General features: G+C 56.0%; 2 protein-coding genes across 4 annotated transcripts in view; one reads left to right on the top strand and one right to left on the bottom strand.

Moving 5' to 3' along the window:
• The first annotated feature begins 5,249 nt into the window (after positions 1-5,249).
• On the top strand, positions 5,250-8,260 carry GPRIN1 (G protein regulated inducer of neurite outgrowth 1). Its single transcript, XM_077138106.1, has one exon. The coding sequence runs from the start codon at positions 5,288-5,290 to the stop codon at positions 8,258-8,260; it is 2,973 nt and encodes a 990-aa protein (XP_076994221.1). The 5' UTR covers positions 5,250-5,287.
• A 505-nt stretch (positions 8,261-8,765) lies between these two features.
• CDHR2 (cadherin related family member 2) overlaps positions 8,766-16,341 on the bottom strand; it is a 55,298-nt gene continuing 47,722 nt past the window's right edge. For 2 of the 3 annotated variants that reach the window (XM_077137721.1, XM_077137722.1), the window contains exons 22-32: positions 15,148-15,296; positions 14,905-15,013; positions 14,724-14,812; positions 14,272-14,352; positions 14,091-14,168; positions 13,939-13,999; positions 13,733-13,857; positions 13,138-13,254; positions 12,965-13,045; positions 12,724-12,781; positions 8,779-9,568 (exon numbers count right to left, since the gene is read on the bottom strand). In XM_077137721.1, the coding sequence (XP_076993836.1) occupies positions 9,431-9,568; positions 12,724-12,781; positions 12,965-13,045; positions 13,138-13,254; positions 13,733-13,857; positions 13,939-13,999; positions 14,091-14,168; positions 14,272-14,352; positions 14,724-14,812; positions 14,905-15,013; positions 15,148-15,296 (1,086 nt within the window). In that variant the 3' untranslated portion in view covers positions 8,779-9,430. Of the gene's footprint in view, positions 9,569-12,723; positions 12,782-12,964; positions 13,046-13,137; positions 13,255-13,732; positions 13,858-13,938; positions 14,000-14,090; positions 14,169-14,271; positions 14,353-14,723; positions 14,813-14,904; positions 15,014-15,147; positions 15,297-16,341 lie in introns of all 3 variants that reach the window. The other variant, XM_077137720.1, reaches the window with a different exon arrangement.

Genomic DNA, 16,341 nt, shown 5'->3' with positions numbered 1-16,341 from the left:
GTGACCAAGGCTTCCTCCAGAGCTGGGAATGGCCCAGCAGCAGTGGAGCCAGTGGAAACCATCTCTGGACAGATCTTAAATCCAGGGCTGTTTATTCTTCTGGAAGACAGGAAGACAACCCTTACCTGGCAAGTGTACGGCTTCTGTACCTGGTGAGGGCTGGATGTGCCTGAGGTTACCTCCTGCCTGTTTCAGTGGCTCAGCTAAAGGTCAAAAGCTCAGATGCCTACAAGCCAGGTAGATGGCAAACCTGGGGGGCTGATCATAAGAAAAATGACAGCCCAAATTCAGTGATCAGTGGCAATGAACAGTCAACCTGGGGACACTATAGGGAGGAGTGAAGATTGTGGCTAATTGCCAAGCCCATGTCCATCAATGGAGGCAGTTGCTACTTGGCTCCAGCTGACTGCTGGGTGCAGGATGCCCACTCAGCATTGCCAAATCTCATTTTCCTAGAGCAGTTGGAAATCCGATTTGCATATGAAAATCTAATTTTTAAATGCTGATAAATTAATTTTTTGTAAGCACTCTGGGTCAAATAAACACGTGTGAGAGCCCAGATTTTGCCAGTTTGAGCCTCTGCCGTGGGCCCTCCCCTCCCCTGCCCCCTCCTGGGAGCACAGCTGGCTCTGACAGGCTGAGTAGATAAAAACAGTCCTCGCTTGTACACAGCCCGGCCCTAACAGTGAGCAAAGCCTCACACACCCCTCATCTTCTCTAATTTTCACAACAGCCCTAAGGGAGCAGAGGGGTGGGGTTTTCGGGGTCCCCAGAGAGCAGAAGAGCCTTTGCTGAAGGCACCCAGCCAGTGAGCGGGGAGCTCCTGACTCCCCACCCTGCTGCCCTGGGTCCCTGCTCCCCAGCCTCACCCCATGGGAGGGAGCCCATTGGAGGAGCCTGGTGTGTGGGGACCCCATGGCTGGGCTACCATGGCTGAAGTTAGGGGAAATGAGGCCCCAGAGCAGCCCTTGTGCAGCCCCTGCTAACTCCTCAGGCTAGAGCCTAGCCCTCTCTGCAACCTGGGCCCTCTCTCTCTGGCTTGGGGAGGTTCTCTCCTATAGCTCCAAGGATCAGATAGACCAGAGGCCACAGGCAAATGACCTAGGGGTCAAAGTTAGCCTGCGTGGCAACGTAAAACATGAGCCAACGTTTAAAATTTCAAAAAAACCTGATTTATAACTTGAAAAAAACGGCAAGACCTAGCCACATTCAGTCACCTGCTTAGAACACTCGGGGGGGAGGTGGTGGTCTCAGCGCCCTTAGGAAAAACCCTGACTCCTCCCCATGGCCCTGTGTGTTCTGGCTGCCACCTCCTGTCCCACCTCCCCTCCTGGCACTCTTCCCCCGCCTTCAGCCATTTCATGGTTGGTTCCGATGTTCTTCCCTCAGACAGGCCTTCCTTAACCACTTTATCCAAACTGGCTCCCATCCTTAGTCTTCGCAGCACCTAGTATTATTTGAAATTATATTCTTTATTTGCTTACTTGAATATTACCCTCCTCCCCAGTCTTCCCACACCTCAAAGGCAGGGACTGTGCATTTTGTATTTCCTGGTGTCTCCCCAGGAGCAAAAGCAGAGCCTAGAACAGCGTTCTCAATAAATGTTGTGTTAATGGATAAATTCTGAACTGGCCACGGTCAGCAGGGACTGAGTGCAGCTGCCCCTTTGGGAGGGGCCAGTCTGTTCCCATTTACCGCAGTCCCCACCACTCCCTCTTGTCTCCCTGATTCAGGATGGCAAGAGCCTCTTGTCATCTCATTTGCTCTGTTGTTTTTCTTATGGCAAAAGAAAATGTATCAGTGCCCGTATCATTATCAAAAGGCAGGAAATGAAGAGGAACCCAGTCCATGCCATTTCTAGTTGGATGCCTGCCTGACCCCTGTCAGCCAGTGAGCTTTGAACGCCCCTTTTTTTGTGCTGATGAGACCAGATCCAAAGAATTCCAGGCAGCCCTCTCCTGAACTTCAAGATCTGCCTCTCCACTGCTCACAGATGTCCCCTTCTCCCACAAGCCCCACAGGCACCTTGGTTCAACCTCCCAAAACCCAGTGCCCCACTGTCCTTTGCAAAACTGCCCCTCCTCCCGGGTTTCCCAAGTCCCATCAGCCCAAAGCCTGGAGCACATGTGCTGAGCAGCAGCAGCAGTTGTCCCTGTCCAGGCACCTGAGGGCCAACAGAGGACCCCAAGATACCCGTCTCCCTGCACGATGGCGTGGGTCTGGTTAGGGGAACAGCAAAGGACTGTAGGAACTGAAAAGCTGGTGGACAAAGAGGCTCACTGCAGGAGGAGGCATTTAAACCGAGTCCTGAAGGTTTAGAGAGAGCCAGGCAAGGCTGGAGGGAACGGCTTCCAGCAGAGACAGGGGGAAGCTGAAATGGGAGAGAGCATGAAGTCTTGGATGAATCCAAAGAAGTTGCGCACATGTGTGTCTGGGTGGGTCATGAGTGTGTGTGTGCGTGTGTGTCTCCATCACTTGGGGCTGGAAAGTAGATGATGAAAGAGAAAGCCCAGCAGGTAAGTAAGCAGGTAAGTTAGGTGCTTGGCAGCACACCGAGGGGTTGGACTGGACCCTAAAGGTGAGAGGAAATCACTAAAGGTTTGTCTTTCTGTTTCGTTTCCTTTTTAAAAGGTGGTACCTGTGTATACAACCCAAATTCAGACATCCCAAAACGACATACAAAGAAAAGTCTTTCCCACCCCCAGATCCCCAAGTCTCACTTCTCAGAGGTAAACACTGTTAAAAATTAAATGTGTTTCCTTCTAGAAATGCTCTCTTCATACAGAAACCCATAAAAGTGTGTCTGTCCTTTTCCTGGGCTACACACATGGGATCTTAGTAGCCAGATCACCCCCTTGTGCTTTTTTTCTCCCCCACTTAATTTATCGCGGGCATCGTGCCTTATCACTCCATGCATTCTAACAGCTGCATGGCATTCCCTGTGGATGGCTTGCTTTCCATACCGCCCACTCCCCGTTTTCTTATCATCCCCTGCATCCCATCAGTCAGTCTTCAGGACCATTCCTGGAGGTGGACTTGTTGGCTCAAATGCTATGTGCATTGTAAACTCTGATAGAAATGGATAAATGCCCTTTTGAAAAGATTACAACCAATTTGCTTTCCCAGCAAGAGTGAGCAGGGTGTCAAGTGTGGGTGGGGATGGGCGTGGGTGGCAGTGTGGGGCCCCACCTTAGAAAGATCATTCTGTTACTCGTTCAACAAATATTTATATTTGGTCGCTTACCACATGCCAATCGTTATTCTCGACTCGGGATACCGCAGTGAGCACAACAAAGGGCCTGCCATCCTGCAGCTGACATTCCAATGGGAGAGACAGACCATGATCAGTAAACAAATGTTTACAATATGTCAGATGGTGACAGGTGCTACAAAGAACAATGGAGCAGGGCGAGGGGGATGGAGAGAAAAAGTCAGAAAAAGTCTCAGGGAGTGAACCATGCAGATATCTGGAGGCAAAGCAATCCAGGCAGAGGAGACAGCTGGTACAAAGGCCCTGAGGCAGCGGGATGTTCAAGGATTGGCAAGAACAACTGGGTGGCTGAAGCAGCGTCATAGAGAAGGAGAGTGGTAGGAGTCAAGGTCAAGAGAGGTAAAGGGGCCAGAAAATGCAGGATCTTGGGGCCATTGTAAGGAGTTTGCTTTTACTTTGAGTGAGATGGGGAAGACACTGCACAGTTCTGAGTAGAGACATGATCTGACTTGGGTTTTACTAAAGATTGCTGTGGCTGCCGTGCTGAAAATCAACAGTAGGGGGTGAAGGAAAAAGCAGGGATAATCCAGAGGAGAGGTGAAGGGGGCTTGGCTCAGGCTCTGGGTATGTTTAGGAGGTCGAGTCATTAGGGCTTTTGCTGCTGTTGTTTAATTTTTATTGTGTCTGTATATATATTTGCCACTTTCCAGAATATAGTTCAGTGGCGTTAATTACATTCACATCACAGCGCTACCATCGCCACCATGAACATCGCCCTGAACTTGACTGATCTAGGACACTAAGCAGGGTTGGGCCTGGATGGAGGCCTTTAGGTTTTGCCGATGGATGGGACATGGAGTATGAGAGAAAGTTGGGGTGACTGAGGATTTGGGCCTGAGTACAAAAGAGAGGGCTTTGGAGAAGGGGGGGGGGGGTAGGACCAGGTCACTTTGGCTGCTGAGTGGGTCATGGAATGGGGGAGCTTGCAGAACTAGCTGCCAGCCAGGCCCTCTTCCTAGATGCTCCCCAGGCACTACGCATTCAACTGATCTGAAACCCAACTCTCCCCTTCCCTAAGATCTCCTACCCAGCACTATCTCCCAGGAGCCCCCTGCAGGCCACTCTCCCCCACCCCCACGCCAGTTGGTCTCCCATCCATTTTCTCTCTCCTCTCTCGATTTGGCCTCTAACTTCCCATCTCCGGGGTCCTTTGCTGTGTGTTACCCAGACGAGTAAGACTACTCAGGATCTGTGGCAGAAAAGGTGCCAGGTGAATGGATGAAGGACTGAATGAATGGTTGACCAACATCCTCATAGGCGCTGGCTGGCCCTGCTCCATGCCATCCCAGAGCACACACGTAGGGCTATGTCTCTTCTTTGACTATAAACTGTTCTTGGTTCCCCAGGGTCCACCCAGACAAAAATTGGTGGCCTACAGACATATTTTGCTTGGTCTACAGAGTTGTGTTTTTTGTTTTTTAAATCTTGAATTAATTTGAGAATTTTCCATTAAAATTCTGGGTTTCCCACTTTTCTTGAGAAGCTGGGCAAGCTGGGGCTAGCAGGTCTGCCTTTCTCCATGGCAGTACGTGGCCGGGTTGAGCAGTGGCTCTGCCTTTAGGCAGGCCGTGTGTCCTCCACTTTGCCGTGGTCCCCACCACACCCTCTTGTATTATATCCAGCCCGTCTTTCCTCACTTAAATTACCTCCTTATGGCACAACTTCTGGGTTGCATGTGTCTGAGATTTTGGCTGAAAAGGGAATGGTGATGGAAGGTGACACTGAAAAGTTGGGCCATGGCAAAGACATAAAGGGCCTTGAATGCCATTTTAAGAAGTCTGACATCCGGGGGCCCCGGGAGCAGCAGGGCAAGGGGTGACCTGGTAAGGTTGGTGTTTGAAGCCCAGGCCCTCTGGACAGGAGGGGAGCAGCTAGGGGCAGGGAGTCAAGTGAGAAAGCTCTGCTGCTAGAAGGAGGGTGAGATGGAGGAGGACAGGAAGGAGGAATCTGAGTCTGCTCTCTCTGTGTTTCAGAAACTAACTGCAGCTGCGGACCCAAGCATGGTCAGGACTGCAGATGGGCAGTGCTGAAGGACCAGCCTGGCTCCAGCTGCTTGGAAAGGACCCCAGCCCTCCAGGACCCCAGCCCATAGCCCTCTGCCACCCACAGGATGGGAGCCTGGGGGCTGGGGGCCTGGCCATGAGGGATTTCTACCCCTCCCAGCAAAAGGCCAGCCCTATACCCCCAGGGAACACCTCTGACCAAGGCCCAGGCATGGACATGAGACACAGCAACCCCATTGGGGCTGGGGAAGAGACCTCCTCCTCTGAGAGCCCTGGTGGGAGCTTGGCCTGCCCCTCCCCAACCTGTCTCCCTCCCCAAGAGACAGCCACCAAGAAGGTATTGGGGGCCCATGGAGCCTTGGTCTCAGGAACACCAGAAACCTCTTTCTCTGGGATGCCAGGGTCCTCAAAGCCAGAGCATGGGTCCTCAGTGAAATCTGACCCCACATCCTCAGATTACAGAAATCCTGTGTTCTTGGAGAAGATGGATTCCAAGTCTTCAACGAAGGTAGATTCCATAGGAAAGGAAGATGCTGGGTCCTCAAGGGAGGCAGACGTCATGGTTATGAGAAAGACAGAGCCCACGGTCTCGGTGAAAAGGGATGTTGTGTCCTCCAGAAAGATGGATTCTGTAACTTCAAGAAAGGAGGCTCCTGGATCCTTGGGAAAGGTAGATCCTGTGTCCCCTGGCAAGGAGGATACAGTGTTCCCAAGGTGGGAGGATCCTGGATCTCTGAGAAAGGTGGATCCTGTGTCTTCAGGCAAAGAGGATCCTGTGGTCCCAAGAAAGGAGGATCCTGTGTCCTCTGAGAAGGTGGGTGCCGCATCCTCAGGAAAGGTCAGTCTTGTGTCCTTGGGGAAGACAGATCCGGGGTTCTCAGGAAACATAGATGCCGTGTCCTTGAAAAACATGGATTCTGTATCTGCAAGAAAGACTGATCCCGGGTCTTTGGAAAAGCTGACTCCAGGGACCTCAGGCAAGATGGAACCTGTATCCTTGGGAACAGTGGAGCCTGGGCCCTCGGGAAGGATGGATCCTGCAAGCTTGGGGATGGCAGGTCCCCAAGAGTCATGTAAGAGGAATGCAGGAATTATGTCTTCTGCAAAAGAGGACCCTTGTTTCCAAGGGAAGATGGATCTTGCCTCCTCAGGAAAGGAGGAGCCTGTGGCCATGAGGATGACAAAAACTTTGTCTACGGGACAAGTGGATCCCATATCTTCAAGAAAGGTGAATCCCACTTCTTTGAAAAATGGGGAGCCCATGTCTTCAGGAAAGCCAGAGTCCTTGTGCTCTGGGCAGGCAGAACCTGTACTGGTGGAAGAGCAAGAAACTGCATCCTCAGGAAAAGAGGACTCTGTGTCATCCAGAAAGGTGAATCCCGTTTCGGAGGGAAATATAAAATCGTCATCTGGAAAAATGAATCCTGAATCTTCAGGAAAGATAGGCCCTGTGTCCTCAGGTTCAGGGGACCCCCAGTCCTTGGGGACCCCATCCTCAGTAAAAGCTGAGGCAGTGACTGGGGAAAAAGTAGATCCACCGACCCTGGAGAAGGCAGATCCCATAGCCCCCCGAAAGGTGAGTCCCATGGCCTCAGGAAAGACTGATCCCCTGGCTTCGGGCAAGGAGGACCCTGGAGCCAGGGGAAAGGCGGAAACTGTCCCCTCTGGAGAAGTGGGGTCCGTGTCTTTGGGAAAGGTGGACCCCATGGCTCCAGGAAAAACAGTCCATGTCCCCTCTGAGAAGGTAGATCCCATGCCCTCAGGAAAAGCAGAAGCTGCCCCAAAGGGTCCTCTGGCTGTAGAAAAGGGGAACCCTGTAAACTCCAGAAAGGTGGATGCGAGGGCCTCAGGGAAGGCAGAGCTGGAGCCTGTGGGCAAAGCAGAAGCAAAATCCCCTGGGAAAGAGGGGCCTGTGTCTCTGCAGGGGGAGAAGCCACTGGCCGTGGAGAAGGTGGATCCCAGACCCTCAAGTAAAGCAGACCCCACTGCCTCTGGGAAGGCAGAGCCTGTGTCCCTGGGGAAGGCAGATTCCGCATCTCCGAGCAAAACAGAGCCCCCATCCTCGGGTCCGGTGGCCCCCCTGACTCTGGAGGAGACTCAGTCCTCCGCCCCCGGGCAGTTAGACGGCACACCCTGCGGCTCAGCCCCTCCTCCCGAGGGGGGCGGGGACCGCGCGGAGCTGGAGCCTGCGTCTCGCTCCGGGGCCTCCATTCCTGTCCAGAAAGACCCGGCGGCCTCTGGGGGCCAGAAAAGCCCCCGCCCGACGGCCGCGGAGACCCTTGAGGCCGCAGCGCCTCCGCCGGGGCCGCGGACTCGCGACAACTTTACTAAGGCGCCGTCGTGGGAGGCGAGCGCCCCGCCGCCGCCACCGCGCGAGGACGCGGGCACGCAGGCGGGCGCGCAGGCCTGCGTGTCGGTGGCCGTGAGCCCCATGTCTCCGCAGGACGGCGCGGGAGGCCCGGCCTTCAGCTTCCAGGCGGCGGCGCGCGCGCCCAGCCCCGCGCCCGGGCCGCCCTCGCGCCGGGACGCGGGCCTGCAGGTGTCGCTGGGCGCCGCCGAGACGCGCTCGGTGGCCACCGGGCCCATGACGCCGCAGGCCGCCGCGCCGCCCGCCTTCCCCGAAGTGCGGGTGCGGCCCGGCTCTGCGCTGGCGGCCGCAGTGGCGCCCCCGGAGGCGGCCGAGCCGGTGCGCGACGTGAGTTGGGACGAAAAGGGCATGACGTGGGAGGTGTACGGGGCCGCCATGGAGGTGGAGGTGCTGGGGATGGCCATCCAGAAGCATTTGGAGCGGCAGATCGAAGAGCACGGCCGCCAGGGGGCGCCCGCACCACCGCCCGCTGCCCGCCCGGGTCCCGGCCGTGCGGGTTCGGTGCGCGCCGCGCCCCCCGACGGCGCCGCCAAGCGCCCGCCGGGCCTGTTCCGCGCGCTGCTGCAGAGTGTCAGGCGGCCGCGGTGCTGCTCGCGGGCGGGACCCACGGCCGAGTGATCCGCCGCGCCCCCCCTTTTGTACGTTGGCGCCCGATTCCCAGCCTTCTCAGGCTACTTTCTTGACCCCAGGTCCGTAGGAGGGATTCCCCTCGGTGGCTTCAGGCCACCCGAGGGGTGAGCCACCTCTAGGGCTTGACATCTTTCCGGTCCCCTCTCCTCCCAAACACACGCAAATGAGACCCCTTCCACTCAGCTCCCTCGTGGCGATGAGCCCACAAACCCAGTCTTGTTGCCCTGTTGCTCCACCCTCCCGGCCACACCAGGCAACCACGGGTCCTGCTCAGCACCCCATTCCCCGACCGCTCAGAGCTGGGGCAGATTCCTGGAATGTCCACAGACTGGGGTGTTGAGGTCTCCGGGGGTGGGGGTGGGGGTGGGGTGGGACGAGGGGTGGGCGGGTCCCCAGAACAGGATAGACTGTGTACAAAATCTCTGCGCGGGTAAAGCCCCAAGTGTGCAAGGATTGGTGTGTGAGACCCCCGAGCGTGCCAGCCTCTGAATTCGAGTCCTGGGCAGGCGACATTCTGAAAGTTGTGAGCGTGTCTCCAGGCCGAGGGCTGGCCCCCTGGCTGGGGCGTCTCCTGCATGCTGTCATAGCCCTTCCCGGAGTCCTGTCTCCCTCCCCCACCACACACACCCAGCCCGGTCCTCCACCCCCATCCAGTCACTGGTCCACAGTTCCCAGATTGGCCAAAGGCAGTGGCAGGAAGTGCCCCGGGGCTCAGCTGTGAGGGGGAGTCACAGAAAGGTGAACACACAGGAAGTCAAATCAGGTTTGCAGAAGGTGTGGGGGTGCAGCTGCCTTTGGTTGCCAGCCGGTCTTGGTTACTGGGACAGGACGGAGAGCTCATTTCATGACCACAGCTGTCTAAATTGAAAAGCCACCCTCTCCAGCCCCTTGGCCTCCCCATGCTGTGAGCTCTCACATGTCCCCTGTACCACTCAGTGCCCCTGTCCCCACCCCATCAGCCGCTGTTTTTGGCTACAAACTGTCACAGTATATACATTGGTAATAAAATCTTTCCCCAACCCTTGTCTGCTGTGATTGGTGAAAAGCAGAAGAGATCAGGACAGGGCGATATGTTGTTACACACCGGGAAGGTTAGGTACAGTTTGGGGTGGACCCAGAAGAGTTAGGAGCAGTATGGGTCTCTGTGGCAGGCTCCCATCACAGGTTTATGGTGTCCAGGGCAGCATTGGTGAAGCACAGCTCTGCCTTCTGTCCCCCTGCACCCGCCTGCCTTCCTGCCAGCACCGCACTCAGAGGCTGTGGGTTCTGTTCTTCCAGACTGCCCAGAGGCTCTTTCTGTGGAGAGAGGGAGGGGAGGCGTGATGATGGGGTGATGGTCCCAGGCCATGTGGGCTTCTGGGCTGCGGTCCCAGCCTGCTCCTCCTGGGGCCTCAGTTTCCTGCCTGTGCCCCAGAGGTGACCATGGCTACTGGTAGTGCAGAGACGCTGGGTGAGGGGCAGGCCCGGAGACGGTGGTCTGCTCTGGCCTCTGCCCCACCCATGGGCACAGTGGCACTTTGGTGCCTAGATAATGCCAGGCCCCGTGCCGAGGAGCTGGTCCCCACTGGTCTCGGCTTTCTGCTCCCTGCAGAGCAGTGTGCTGGGCAGGTTCCATATATTTCCTGAAATACCCCACAGAAGCCCCAGGGAGGGCTCAAGCGTCCCATTGTACAGATCTGGAAACAGAGGTGCAGAGGGCTCTCATAGCTGGTCTTGCTGGCTCTTAAGCTCTTGCCCTGGGTGGATTCAGCATCTCCTTGCTGCATTCCAGGGTCCCACCTGCAGTTCCTCAGGGTGCATACTCACTCATCCCACCACCCTTCCCTCTTCCCTTTCTCCAGGGGTGGGAGGGCAGACTGCACACACACACATGTCTGCTCACACTCACCTCCTCCCATGCACACCCTCCTGTGGAAACAACCAAATCCTGGCCCAGTTACTCTCCTGCTGAGACACCCACAGATCCAGTGCCCACTCCCTGAACCCGACAAAGGTTTTTTCCAGACTGAGGCTATCTGGTTCCCTGGTAATCAGTGGAACATTCAAGGGGTCCCAAGAGGGGCTAGATGTTCTGCTGGTGCTCCCCAGAGCCCTCACCGCAGGCACTGAGTGGGGTGCTGTTGGCGCAGGGGGCCCAGGCAATGCCACCTGGCCTGATACGGAGGTGCCCAGGGCTCTGATCTGCCCCTGCCTTGCAAGGTCCCTGACCTTGAGCAAGTCAGCACACCTCTCGACCTCAATTTCCTTATTGGCTCCTTGAAAAGGTTGGATGAGATAGCCTCTCAGGTAACCCACACACTCCACAGAAACATTTATGCTGGAATCCCAGCAGCTCCAAGGGATTCACCAAAAAAAGGTGCCCAATTGTGTTCTCCACCCAGCCAAGGGAGGGGAAGGGACAGGTGGCTCCCAAGAAGACCCCACGGCCCCCTGCGTGTGCTGGAGGCCCCAGAATCCTGCTGCCGGATTAGGGCTGGAACTCAGGCAGGCTTGTTAGCAATAGAACAGCCCCACTGCCCACCACCCCAGCCCACAGGGCCAGCCCTGGCCTCCTCCACCTGAGGCCATCTGCCTGCCCTCTTCAAGCCAAGAGCTCCAGCAGGCAAGACTGTTCCTTTCTGCCTCAATTTCCCCCCAGACATGTTAATTAGGATTCTACATCAAACCATCTTTTTAACCAACATTAGTTGTCCAGGCAGAGGCCTTCAGCGTGCCTCAGACCCATCCCGGACAGGCCTGCACCTGGGTTGCTCTCCCCTTGACCCCCCTTCTTTGGGCCCTGTCTGGAGGGGCCTGTGCCAGAGTTCCTGCACCATATGACAAAGCTACCTTTCTCCCTGGGAACCCTGTGCAACATCCAGTTATTTTAAAGCCCAAAAGAGGCTTTGGTTGACCAAATCATCCCAAACAAGACATCCTCCAGGGAAAATAAATGTTGAAACATGAGGGCAAGGCTGGGAGCCCTCAGAGGGCAGGGACTGGGTCAGTCGCCCTGTGTGTCAGTGCCTGGCAGAGGGCGGAGCCAAGAACTGGCAGTGCCATGTAGACGGTTGGGGCAGGTGCAGGATGGAGGGTGGATGGTGGACGTGGGGTGGGTGACCGCCTGCACAACTGCAGCTCACCTGGGCTCAGGGCAGTCGACTCCAGGGGCTTTCAAGGTGGGAGGGAATGGGTGGTCTCTCCCACACTGCGTACCCCCTCCTGCAGGCAGAGGAGCCCCCACCAGGCACAGGGAGGTGGAAATGTCTGTCACTGACCCAGCTGTGGCTTTTACCTGCCTGTGAGGCCCCAGGAGCCCCAAGTGCCAGGGCCCCTGAGGTGGGCGAGGAGGCTGCCCCTGCCCCGACTCCAGCCAGCAGAACCCCCACCCAGTCCAGGCCTCCAGGGGATTCCGGTGCGCGCTCCCCTTTGAGAACCACTGATCTCAGTCCTGACAAAGCCTTAGAATTCCCTGGGGAGTTTTCACACCCTTCATGGTCAGGCCCTGCCTGAGGTACTGGAGTCAGAATCTGTGGAGTGGGGCCTGGGCATCAGTGTGTGTGTGTGTGTGTGTGTTTAATTCTCATTGTGGTAACATATATATAGCATAACATTTCCCCCATCTTAATGACTTCCAAGTATACAATTCAGTGGTGTTAATGATATTGCAATGTAGTGTTTCCATCACAACCATCCATGACCAATACCTTTCCGTCTCCCCAAGCAGAAACTGTGAACCCATAAACCACAAACTCCCTGTTTCCCACCCCACCCCACCACCTCCTCTAATACCCTGTAATCTCCTTTCTGTCCCTATGAATTTGCCTATTCTAGTTATTTCAGATCAGTGAGATCATTCAGTATCTGTCCTCTTGTGTCTGGCTTATTTCACGCATCATGATGTGTTCAGGGTTCATCCATGTTGTCTTCTGTATCTGAACATCAGTGTGTAAAGTGCTGCTTGGGTGAGTCTACTCAGCAGCCAGGGTTGTGAACTAGTTCATTTAATCAATGCTAGTACAGTGGTTTATTTGAGCCTATTTTCATCTCTTCTACTGGACTATCTTTATTCATCTCCTCATCTCTTCCTCAACTCCACCCAGCTTTTATATAAAGGATGGAAGGGACATGGAACCAGACTTTGGGGCCCTTGCTTCGTGCCACGTGACTTACGGGCATCCTCACAACAGCCCTGTCTTACTGGTGTTCTCACCCATTTTTCAGATGGGAAAACTGAGAACCAGACACAAGAAATCATCCACCCAGGGTCACATGATGAATAAGTTCAGGAGGAGCAGAGACTTTCCAAGGCCACGGGGCTTCCCAGGGACTGGGGCGGAGAAGCAAGGCAGCTGATGCTGTGACCGCTGCCCGGCTCTGCAGCAGGTCCCTTCAGCTCTGTCCTGAGCCCCATCCCTTGAGAGAAGGACCCCAGGTCAGAAACCCCAGGCACCAGCTTATCCCCAGCTTGCCTTGATTTCCCATTTGTCCTGGTCCAGGTCCACGGAGTTGTTATCCAGGGAGTTGAGGCTGTGGGAGAGATGGAGCTCAGGCGGTTGACTGGCCCAGACTTCTCCGGCCATGGCCAAGAACCCCCAGCACCAATGCCACAACCACGGCCACCAGCCCCACCAGCCCCAGCAGCGCCACCACTGCCACTTCATCACTCCCCCCACCACGGACTGGCCTGGCTCTGAAGGGTCTACTGCTCACCTGACGTGGTCCGTGTCGCTGGAGGCGGAGAGGGACTCAAAGCCCAGGTCCTTGGTCGGGAGGTTCAGCATGGGATTGGCCCTGGAGAGGACACCCACGGTTGGCCTCCCAGTCAAGCAGCTGTGGACCTCAGCCCCCCACGGGGCCTCACCCACCGCTGGACCCCGGCTCACCGCTCAGTGTTGTACATGTTGGTCCCGGGAATGGTGGAGACGGAGGGCACCATCATCCCCGTCGCTGTCTTGCGGGCCTCCTTGGCAGCTTTCAGAGCCCGCAGCTTCCGCTGGTAGCTGTGGGGAAGCTGGAGGGGTCACTGTTTTGCCAGCACCCCCACTGAGCACCCAGAGCAGGCCTGGAGAGCAGCTTCACGACAGCTCCGGCAGGGAGACTCTTAGCTCCATTTTAGAGAAAGGCCAGAGGTGAGACTTGGAATCAAACCCAGATGCGTCTCCTGCCTCCGTATGTATTTAGAAAGGGAAAAAGAGGCAGCGTTTATTAAACACACAGCACGTTCGGACATCTTGCTGGGTGGGAGACGCACATTACCTTGTTGAGTGCTTTGAGGCATCTGGTGTCCTGCCCGTTTTGCAGATGAGGAAACTGAGGCTCAGGGAGGGGACCCAAGAACTCTACAATGGGTCATTGGGGATTGAATACAGAGAGCCTGCTGTCTAAACCCAAGCCCTTTCTGCTCCCCCTGGATGTCTTGGGTGGTGGGAGAACGTGGGGGGGGGGGTGTCAGAGAACCAGGGGCGAAGGGAGCAGCACCTTTTCCGGGTACACACGAGAGCTGTGACCAGGATCAAGAGGACAAGCAGCAGAGCCACCCCTAATCCTATTATGACGCTGGTGAGCAACTTTGGCACGTCGGACTCCTGGCTCTCCTGGGAGCCCTGGAGGAGAAGGGGGTGTGAGGGAGGCTGTTGGGGGGGGGCGCACCCCCGCCCCCTCCCACCGCTGTTGCCCACACTCACCAGCACCACCAGCCCCAGCTGCAGCAGCTGCGTCAGTGAGTCCTGGTCATTCCGGATCACCCTGGTCACAGATCCCCGCTCAGGCCCGAGGGATATGGCATCCCAGGCCTCCAGCTCACCCTCCTGCCCACCCCCAGGGCAGCCCCACTCACACACTTAGCTCGTTAAGGGTCAGGGCTGACCCATTCGGGAAGACGAAGTAAGCATCGAGGTAAGAGAGGCCCCGGGCCCTGGAGTGGGGCAGGGGTGAGGAGTCAGCAGCCCGGAAGCCCCGGCAGGCCCCTCCTGCTGCTGCTTCTCCTCCTGTAGGCCCGGGGACCCGGGGGCGCTCACCTGGCAGCCCCCCGATCTGTGGGTGCTATGTCTTGAATGTTCACAATGTAGACGGTTGTCCTGGTCACCTCGGTGAGAGCCCTGCAAGGGAGGAGGTGTCACCCAGGCTTGTAGCCAGGCTCTGCCAGTAGAATTAGGAATTATGTGAAGTAGAAAAGAAGACTTCTCCAGACAGGCCCATCCCCACCTGCTCAGCTCTGGGGCTTGGCAAGTCCAGAGTCCTGGTGCAGTGCACAGCCTTTGCAACTGTACCTGGCAGCCCTGCTTAGGTGTCTCTTTGCCCAGCTGGTCATAGGCTTCAGGGGGCATATGTAAGGAGGATGCAGACACAAGTACAGGGTCAAAGACAGGGTTGAGAGACAGCCCACCCAGGTTTTCTCTGAGACCAACCTCCCAGGCCCCACTCCCCCCCACCCCCACCAACAGCTCTCTCCAAGGGTCCCCAGACCTACGTTTTAATCTTCTCCAGGTTGGCGCCCACCTCCTCCTTGTGCATGGAGAACTGCAGCCTGACTCGGTAACTCTGATCTACAGTGAAGAGCTGCAGGAGCGGGGTGTGGAGGGAAAGGAGGTGTGAGGGCCCAGGGGTCCGGCAGAGGGCACTGCGGGCTGGGGTTGGAGCCTGGCACTCACATTCAGGGTGATGTGGGCTTCCCGGGGAGTACCCACAGAAGGTCTGTCCTGGGCCTGGACTTTCACTTGGTAGGTGCCTTGGAGAGCTGCATCAAGATTGGTCACCAGCCTAGGGCAGGTGGGAGGGCACAGGTCAGACAGGGACCCCAAGCTGGAGTCTCTGGAATCCACGTGATTCCCAAGGCCTCCCTGTGTGCCCGCTGACCCCACCCCCGCCCCAGGGCCGGGGCTGCCTCGACTTACTCAACGCTGCCGAGGAACACGTCAGCCTCCAAGGACGCGGAGACCCGGAAGCCCTGGAAAGGGGTCGTGGCCCCGTCCTTAGAGGTGAAGTTGGCTTGGAGGATGGAGAAGAGGATGGCTCCGTTGTCCCCTGAGTCATCGTCTCTCGCCTGAGGGTAGGGGGATAGCATCTGGGTGCTGAGCCAGGGGACCCCGAGACCCCCCAGCAGAGACCCAGAAGGCCGACCCCCACAATCTCCGTCAGCAACCCCCCAGAAGAACAAATGCCTTCGACCCCTGGTGGGCTTGCTCTGCAAATGCGGGTTTGGACAAGCGCCTGCGCCTGTACCCCGCCTCAACAGATCAGTGCCCAGAAGTCCTGCCCAGGTGGACATCTGCCCTGCCCTCACCCTGACACACGCATGTGCGCACACACACACACCAGCACAGGGACGCTCTGATTTCCCGCACTTATTGCACCACTATCTTTTTTTTTTTTACATGGGCAGGCACCGGGAATGAAACCCAGGTCCTCCGGCATGGTAGCCAAGCATTCTTGCCTGCTGAGCCACCGTGACCTGCCCCCCCCCCTTTTTTTTTTAATGTTACAAATGTATTATCATCTCTTCCCAATAGAAAGAAAGGAAAAAGGGAAGGAAGGAAAGAAAGAACAAAGAAATGAATAGAGGGACAAATAATTAATTAATATGGAAAAGAAAAGAGAAGTTTAAATGCCATCTTGTCATCTTATGAGATGGTCAAGGAATCTGTGCCCTAACACTTCCATGTTTTTGACTTTCTATGTCTATCGTTGTGACATGTCACCTAATCTGAGCTTTGAAGAACAGTAAGAATCTACCAGGATAACAAATAGGGGTAGAACATTTCAGGAAAAAAAGGAAGCTAAGCAGAATCCCAGAGACTGGGGGTAGCAAGAGGTAAGTGTGCGTATGGAAACTTGTAGAAATTTGTCATTGAAATATTTTCAGGATAATGTTGCCTCGGGGACAAGAATGTAGCCTTTGGAGCAGTGCAGTTTAGACTTGACTCTTGGCTCTAAAATTTACTAGCTAGAAGATTTTGGTAAAGTCATTTAATCTCTCTCTACCACCCACTTCTTAACATGAACTGCCAGGAACTGCTGTCCCCGATGCTTCAGATTTGCCACCTGCTTTTCCAGGAAGGGGGAAACTAAGTCCCGGTGGAGGTGGGGGT

This window comes from Tamandua tetradactyla, chromosome 20 (assembly GCF_023851605.1).
Source record: "Tamandua tetradactyla isolate mTamTet1 chromosome 20, mTamTet1.pri, whole genome shotgun sequence".
Lineage (NCBI taxonomy): Eukaryota > Metazoa > Chordata > Mammalia > Pilosa > Myrmecophagidae > Tamandua > Tamandua tetradactyla.
Note: the sequence above shows the minus strand (reverse complement) of the source record. Positions and strands in the feature narration are given on the sequence as shown.